The 9,135-nt window shown below is 35.6% G+C and overlaps 1 protein-coding gene across 1 annotated transcript; it reads right to left on the reverse strand.

Annotated features, from left to right (window-relative positions):
* Nucleotides 1-1,324: 1,324 nt before the first annotated feature.
* Nucleotides 1,325-2,603, reverse strand: LOC112514537 (nuclear transcription factor Y subunit B-3-like). Its single transcript, XM_025121062.1, has 2 exons — nucleotides 2,458-2,603; nucleotides 1,325-2,317 (listed from the first exon to the last, which is right to left on the reverse strand). Exon 2 carries the CDS (start codon nucleotides 2,254-2,256, stop codon nucleotides 1,633-1,635), a length of 624 nt encoding a protein of 207 aa, XP_024976830.1. The 5' UTR covers nucleotides 2,257-2,317; nucleotides 2,458-2,603; the 3' UTR covers nucleotides 1,325-1,632.
* Between the last annotated feature and the right edge of the window lie 6,532 nt (nucleotides 2,604-9,135).

A 9,135-nucleotide genomic window follows, 5' to 3' on the forward strand; every position in this document is an offset into this window, starting at 1 on the left:
AATGAAAAGTTATGATTGGTGGAATGAGGTTTTTATGGTTTTTACAAATTGAGTGGTTTTCATTTGATCGTTCCCCTATATATATATATATATATATATATATATATATATATATCTCCATCATTGAATCAATACTAATTAAAAAGAACCACTAGATCAACATTAACTAGAAACATTAGATCAATTTTCTTCTAAACGTAATTGATTAGTTGTTTTTGGGATCAAAAGTAATCAACGGTGCAAATCTCTTTTTACATTTTTCATCTTAACCTCTATTCTCACACGATCTTTCGTCTATGTATATAAGGGGTAGGTTTATATGGGAACTGTGAAAATCGATTATTCATGATGGATATTGTGATGGATATTCATCATAAACGTGAATAATTAAAAATAAATGATATTCTTAATAAATTATATTCATGAATATTTAGGCTTGTTCAAAATAATAACTGACTTCTTTTGATTCTTAATTTCTAAATAAACAATCCCTACTTTCATTTAAAAGTAAGAACTACTCACATAAACCTTTCTTGCAAAATTCACCACCTAAAACAAAATTTAACTTCATAAAAAGTTGCATATAGCAGTATCCTTATTTTTTTATTGTAAAAAGTTACATTTGAGATAAGATTTAAAGATATGATGTATGTAGATCTTACCACTATTTTAAGATATAAAAACATCAGTTCACAAAAATAACAAGTACAACAAAAACAAAATTTACGAGAGTCGATACTAAGGATAATATTTTTAAATGATGAACGTTGAGTATGTATTGGTGTTTGCAAACACTTGTAAATGATGCATCTGAAGAGTTAGTTGTTGATGAGCATCAATGCATTATCATCTAACTGGCTTTTTCCATCAACTGGGTATTAGTTAATGTTACCACTGAATGAACGTGAAAATATACAATCTTTCATAACTAGAACTTTTATCGACTACCATCTAATCGAAGATCCATATCTGTTTTGACCTTACACTTTAGAAAGACCAAGAAGACCCAAAACAACACCAAATAACCTTTGGTCTAGTGATATCATAGTCGTTGCTTTCATAGAAGGTTAGAGGTTCAAACCTTATAAAAGATGAAGATATATTGTAATTTCATTTGTTGTATTTACAGTATATAAGCCCAAAACAACATAAAATATATACAAAATCAAAATTTCTTATACATATTATTTAACAAATATCATAATTTGTTAAGAAAAAGAGCTTATAATACATTAAAAGAGATAAAAATTTCATTTAAAATTAAATAAACCAATGGAAACTATACCAACCAAATCTCATTCTAATGCCCACATCAATGAAATTGGAAATGCTCAAAAGCAAAATCAAAACGGACCTAAATGATTAAATAGTGATATACATTCCATTATCTATAATTTAGGAATATAGTTATCTTTTACACGGTATTTTGTCATATATATAACATAGATTTGGTATCATGTGAGACAAGACTATGAGACATGTTTTCTACACTTAAAACTTCATAGCAAAACACTGTGAAGATAACATTCACAGTGTTTTTGTTGTGAATGTTTCACGTCTAAAAACGTGTCTTACGAAAACAGTCTTGTCTCATACCCAACCTTATATATATGCATACTAGAAGGTCAAGATCTATCTTGACCTTCCGTTTAAAGGGCCGGATCCTGGATAAACAGAACCGATTTTACTAGATGGGTTCGAACCCATCCGGTAATAACCACCCGATCCATATACGTGTCCTCCTTGATGATGGTGCCCCATCATCGTTCCATACATTCCTCCTCCATTATTCTCATGAAATCCCCCTCCATTATTCCCCATATTTACAACACTGCCATTCCCGCCGCCACCACCACTGGCGGTTGGTGCGCCGCCGCCTTCCTTCTCGCTGCCCTGCCGTCCGGCGAGCGCCGTCTTCTCTCCCTCCATATCTCTAAATCTCTGTAAGTAAACCTTCAACGGCTCAACGTAGTCCTCAAACCCTAACGTCGTCATGGCCCATAGCAAGTCGTCTCCATTGATCGTCTTTCGCTTTTCTCTCTGACACTTATCGGAAGCTTCGCCGGTGATGAAGCTGATGAACTCCGATACACACTCTTGTACCGTCTCCTTAGCGTCTTTCGAGATCTTTGCGTTCGCCGGCAACGCTTTCTTCATGATTCTGCTCACGTTTGCTATCGGAAGAAACCTATCTTGCTCCCGAAGGGAGTGATCGCCGTTGTGACCTCCTCCAGATTCATTATCTGAATCCGCCATCAATTCCGTTCGGTAAGTTTCAAGTTTTAGGGTTTTGACTTTATGCTCGTGGATCAAAAATCTATAAAACAAAACAACTTCTCACTTCGCAGCTGAATTTTGCTTGAATACAACAAATCTACCAAAATATTTGGTAACTGTTCGATCACAAGCATCGATCATCCATAAATTTCAAATTATATCGTATAATAACAAAATCACCTCCGATCAACACAACTAGAATTCGTAGAAAGAAGAGATGAATCGATGTATCTAAGCAATCGTCGAGAGTGAAACGACGATCAAGTCAGAAATCCGGTGATCGGAATCATACATTCCAGCAAGAAGGGAGAAGAGAAGGATGTTTAGTCGGAGGGAATGGGAATGCAGAATACCGTCGGATCAAATGGTATAAGAACGCCATCTTTACTGCCACGTGGTAGAATACTGGCCGTTATTTGTCGATAAGTGGTCATTTCTAGTGGCGGGGTATGGACCGTCCGATTAGAAGATAGTGGAGAGATGTGGACCATAGATAGAGCATAAGGGGAACATGGTCGGCCATAGGTGGATTTAATTAAGTACATAAATTAGGCACTAATTAGAACATTAAGAAACACCTAATTTGCCCCTTTCTTTTTCTTAATCAACGTTTAACATTTGTTAATCGTTAATGATTACGTATTTAAACAACAAAATGTCTCTTTAAACTATATAATAACTCGTTAAAAGAATCTGAAACCTCATATTAATCTTCTAAAGAGTCATTTAAAAAAATAACAGAGGTTCCAACATATGCATGACAACAGGTTCCACTGTCTCATCCTCGGAAGGTACAGGGAATCGAATCCCCTGCTTGGTTTTTGTTGGGCCTAACCCCCGTCCACCACCTGTCAATCTCCGGTTCACAATAAATGGTTCAAAAATACGTATTAAAAATATATATAATTTTATTATATATATATATATACACACACACACACACACGTAGACAAGGCAGGTTGGGCCATTGGGGAATACATTACCCGACCCTGGTTTTCAACTTGTCGGGGATCTTGGTCCTGGACCGGTACCTGTTTTTATGAGGAATCCCGACACTAAACAGGGCGAGTGAACCGGGTTCCCCTATGGGCCGAGGTGAATCACCATGCCTAAACATACATAGAAGAGAAATATTTCAAGTCTAGGTGATGTAGGGCTTTAACAACACCCCTCCGACGGAGGTTACACGGTCCAAGATTGTCCCAGAGTGTCGAGAGGGGAATAGATGAAGATAGATTGTCCAGAATGCCTAGTCCTTGGAGTTAACTTGAGTCTGATACATGTACGAATATGCAGAATTTCGTATTAATCTTAAACGAATCGTTTGAGGAGAGAACGAACGTATATAAAAGAGAAATAATCAAAATATAACTAGGCAAGATTCTAGCATAACTATTGGTCAATAAAGCATAGGTCAAAATGTAATTAAAAAACTTGGTTTTGTTTTAATTTAGGTGCCGTTTACCAAACGGTTACCCGGTAAGCGCTTACCAAGTCATTTTACTTTACCGGATGAATATGACAATGATTAAGAATCTTACCCGGTAAGAGCGAAGATAAGAATTGAGAGTCTTACCCGGTAAGTGAGGATGAGGACTCTTACCATGGTTAGCGCTTACCGGGATAAATTGTTGCATACGATGCGTTTTAGTGAATAAAATATTGTCTGGTAAGTAAGTGATAATATTAAATTTTACTGGTAAGTATTTATCGGATAAGTGTTTAGGTAAATTGCCCTTAATGTAACCAATATTTCTTTCTCAATTAGTGTGGGAGAGTTTTAAGATTTCTATTTTGTATCTACTTTGACCTATCAAATTGTTAAAATAGATAAATACATTATAAATTTGGAGTTAATGCCTCTAGGGTGTAATCTAGTTGATTTTGACTAAATATAGACAGGTGGGTTCATTTTTAGGGTGAATGATCTCACACGTAAGAAAAGATCTGGATCCTTAATCATCTTTAATCTCAAATTTACCCATGAATATTTCTTGATACTTCGATGCATCTCATCATAATATGTATACAAAAAGTGGAAATCTCTTCTTATACTTTTCACCTTAACTCGTAGACCCCGTTTTAGATTAGCCGTTAAATAATAACACTGAGACAGATTCGTATGGATCGATCGATGTTGCTGATAATCAAGTTTTATCAGAATAAATTTGGAGTTAATATTAAAGGGAATTAGCCAAATTAGTGTACACATAGACAAGATAAAAAGGATTGGACCACAATACAAAATTCGATGGTTGTGACGTGGACTCAAGTATCGTGAGTCATCGACTTTCTTTGCATTATCTTTTTGCTGCTAGGTAATAGGTATCCTCAACTCCATGTACGTGGCATTATTGGTGGATATAGATTTTTTTAATATATTAAATATTAATATTAATGAGCTCCTTAAAAAAACTGAAAATACTGTCTGGGGTGTTTGAGATTGCTTATAAAAATAACTTAATGTTTGAGATTGCTTATAAAAATAACTTGTTGACTTATTTTGATATGACACCGATAACAAGCACTTTTGAGTGTTTGGATAAACAGCTTATACCGGTGCCAAACCGGTAAGAAAGAGTTTTTAAAAAAGTTAAACTCTTCTAACTTATAATAGGTTGATAAGGACTTTTGTAGAAAATCATAAGTTGTTTTCAATAAGCAATGCCAAATATCCTAAATACAAAACACGTCATCGGTTTGATTTCAGGTCCCTCGTTAGCTTTGGACGTTACGTGAGCCATAAAATATCACTCACACTGGTATCTTTTGAAACATGTTTCGTATGAAACTGATTGAGGTTGTTGATGATCAACTTTTTCTCCAGATATTTACTCAAGTAATTTGGAATTAAGAATACGTTATAAACATTTGAATATAACTTATGTGACTTATGAATCATTTAATTTATTTTATTGTTAATTAATCTTTTTAATTTTATCTGATAAAATATTCATCAGACTAATATGATCTCATGTACCTCAAAAAGATAAAATGAGCGACCAAAGGGTCTTTGGCCTAGTCGTATCGTAGCATTTGGCTTCTTAGGAGGTCAGGTGTTCAAACCTCACCAAAAATGAGGAGTGTGTGTGAGTTTATTTGTTGGATTTGTCGTATATAAATGTTATGTACTTTAAAAAGAAGAAGATAAAATGGACGTCTGGGTCAAGCAAAAATGTAAAATAATACTGAAACAGACATGTTTGAATTGTGGGTTTTAGTAATATTATCTTTTGTTGTATTATTAAAAAGTATAGATGGTAGACTCGAATCTTATAAGTTGATTAAAAGTAAGATATTATCACTAATGGAAAGAAAGAATATCTTGACCGTCCGGTCCACGTGAGATTGCCAAAGGTCCAACCATCAAATCAGTACTTAGAAGGTCCTATTTAAAGAATAAAGATGATTCTAGTTCTCTTATAACTTGTCTTGGTCTTTAAGTGATTCTAGAGTTAAAGTTAATGACTAATTGGAGTCCGATGGGTCCAACCAGTTTTAACCGGGCTAGGTCTTTTGGTCCAAAAACTTGATCTGGCTAGTACAAATTATTACAGTATGATCACTTTGTTTCATCTTTAACTTCAGTGATATGGAACTCCAAAATCCCATTTTCTAGGACGAATGTTGTATTTACTTTGTAACAATCTAAAATGGAAATTGTTACATTTATTTTGAGATAATTTGATAATAGGGGTGTTCGCGTTCCGGTTTGGGCGGTTTAACCCCTCAGACCACAAATCAAACCGTAATGGCGGTTTTATAAAATTTTCAAACTGAACGGTTTGACATCAAGTGCCCAGACCGGTCAAACCAGACCACGAAAAGACGGTTTGGTCTGACCGGTTTAGACGGTTTGAGCCTTTAATGGACTTTAAATATTAAACTTAAAAAAACATATATAAATTATAATTTTAGATTAAATATCCATTTTGATTATGTTAGATGTTAGGTTTTAAGTTGGGTTTAAGGATACATTTGAGCCATAATCCATAAGTTAAAAAAGTTGGTTTGCTAATAACTAAAATAAATAATTAAATAATATATATATATATATATATACCGCCGAAAAAAGACTCCAGATCGGATCGGACCCCCCGGTTTTGCTTTTTTACAAACCAAACCGTCAAACTGCTCAAACCATCAAAAAATTGTCCGATTTAACTTGATTTGGCCGGTTTGAACGGTCCAATGATTTTTTTGAATACCCCTAGTAGATGATATATTTTTACTTTTAAAATTGATACAAACATATTTATATTTTTTGAAAAAAAGATGATCTCTTCACTTACCGAATGAATTTGTGTACGTACTTCTCCCATTTGTACATGTGTGCTAATGGTAACTTACCAGACTTAACGAAAATCAACTAACCTTTACATACTTCTCCTATTTATACCTTCCTTCACATATCCTGTGGCGTATACGTCCACACTCATTGTTGTACGTTACATATCTGAGTACAAATGTCAAAACATCACTACATTTACAACAAAAACCGAATGTACAGTAGGCTAAAAATATCAATCATGTCGGGTTCAGTATTTGTAGATAAGAAAGGGGGCGTTCCTGTCTTGCTCTCACAAGTGGGTGTTCCATCACTTCAAATATTTCTCTCGTTCTCGTTCTCATCCTCTGTCTTTTGTTCTTTGATGCAATTTGTCATCTCCTGGTTCTAAACGTCTCTGTGAGACTAAATTGCAAAGAACTTTAACATTCTAAATGGCATGACGTTCGTTCAATGAATATATGATATCAGAGCAGAGTGTTTGATCCTTTTTCCCTACAATGTATCTACCCAATGGCGACAAACACCATACCCAATGACATCAATCCAATGAAACCCCTTATTGTCGTTAATCTCACCAACATCATCAAGCTTTCCTCGACAAACTATATCTCATGGAAGCTTCAAATAGAGGCCACACTTGTTGGTCTCGGCCTATTCAAGTTTCTAAATGGCATAAATTTGCCTCTAGCCACAACCATCGTCAAAGAAAACCAATCAAGTTCCAACCTGGAATATGAAACATGGTTGCGTCAAGATTGTCTTCTTTAGGCACCCTTGATCAGACAGTTGTTCCTTTGGGTTGTCCCACCACCACCTCTAAAGCCTTGTGGGACACTCTTGCCACAACTTTTGCTAGCTCCTCTTGAGGTCACATCAAGCAACTAAAGGCTCGGTTCAAAGATACAACCAAAGGTCCAAGATCAATCACGGAGTTCATGACTGCTGGCAAGCTATGCTTGATGAGATACAAGCTCTTCATAAACTTGGGCATGAGATCTTGTTCCACCTGATCCAAGCCAAAACTTGGTTTGATGCAAATGGGTGTTTCGCAATAAGTACAAATGAGACCGTTCTATTGAGCATTACCGTGAACCGAACAAAAAAAAAAATTCAGCAACGTGTGGGTGTTGATTACACAGACACCTTCAGGCCGGTAGTGAAACCAAGCACACTAGGGACTCCCCTTGGTCTGGCTATGGCAAATAAGTGGCATCTTGACATTAATAATGCCTTCTTGAATGGCAATCTTCAAGAACAAGTTTTCATGGCCCAACCTCCTGGGTTCCATGATACTACCTTTCCCAAGTTTGTGTGCAAGCTTCGAAAGGCAATTTATGGGTTCAAACGGTCTGTTGCTGATCAAATGCATCACTATTCATCAATCCCTCATAGTCGGAATCAATGTATCTCATTATTTACATGGATGACATAGTTCTCACATGACCAAGAGGAGTTCATATATCAGGTAGCCTACAAATTTGCACACAAGGGCCTTGGTAATCTTTCATACTTTCTGGGTGTAGAGGTTTTACCATCTCTACATGGATTATTCTCGAGTCAACAGAAATATATTATTGATCTTCTTGAACGAACCAACTCGCTGATCCCCTCACAAAACCTTTAGCTCGTTCTCAATTTGAAGCACTGATGTCCAAGATCGACCACCCGTCTTATGGGGGCATGTTAAGGATAAAATCACATCTTAATTTGTACATGTTGTGTGTATCATATCATATATTCTAAGTATAAAATTACTATCATATCATATCATATCATATCTTCAAGATATGATTTTCTATATCATATCTTATCCTCAAGATATGATCCCTGGCTTAATGAGAATCACTTTTCCTTTGAGCTGTAATAATAGCCAAGAAATATTAATTTGAGAAGACATGTGAGTTCTTATATTGGTTGAGAAGGGAACAAATGTTACCTTATTAGGGACTGAATCTCTCATCTAATCAAACACGCTTAAAACCATGAGTCTATATGTGGATTAAACCAACAATATCTTATACGATTAACCAAAGGAGGGTCAAAAGTCCATAATAGACAACAAAATAATCAAAGGTAACCATAAGGGTGGTGCCTGATTGGTTTGAAATTGGCTCCAAAAGTCAAAAGTGTCAGGAGGAGGTCCAGGAGGAACAAAAATCCCCTTGTGGCCACGGAGGTTCAAATGCGGTGACTCCGGACTATGTGCAAAACAACTGGTTGCCCTGAGATTAATTGGCTCGCATAATGAGTTGGATATCCAGGAATAAAATAAAGAAAAAAAAAATCAAAGGTGCATACTCTTCTTTCCCTGTTCCTTTCAAAAACCATTACCTTTTCAGAAGATTCTTTTCCCATAAATCTATATCTATATATCTATATATATTAAAAGAAGAACCAAAAGTATTGAGGTGGCATCATGAGAATGGAGTATCGAGGTGTTGATGAATTGTGGTTGAGTTTGAGGTATCCCACATTGGTAAGAAATTGAAAGATTGAAGTAACGAGGTGTGTATAAGAATGAAAGATGAGAGTCATTGTTTCGACTCATGAGGCTATTTTATTTGGAT

Source organism: Cynara cardunculus (genome assembly GCF_001531365.2).
Source record: "Cynara cardunculus var. scolymus isolate 2C chromosome LG 6, CcrdV1, whole genome shotgun sequence".
NCBI classification, from domain to species: Eukaryota; Viridiplantae; Streptophyta; class Magnoliopsida; order Asterales; family Asteraceae; genus Cynara; species Cynara cardunculus.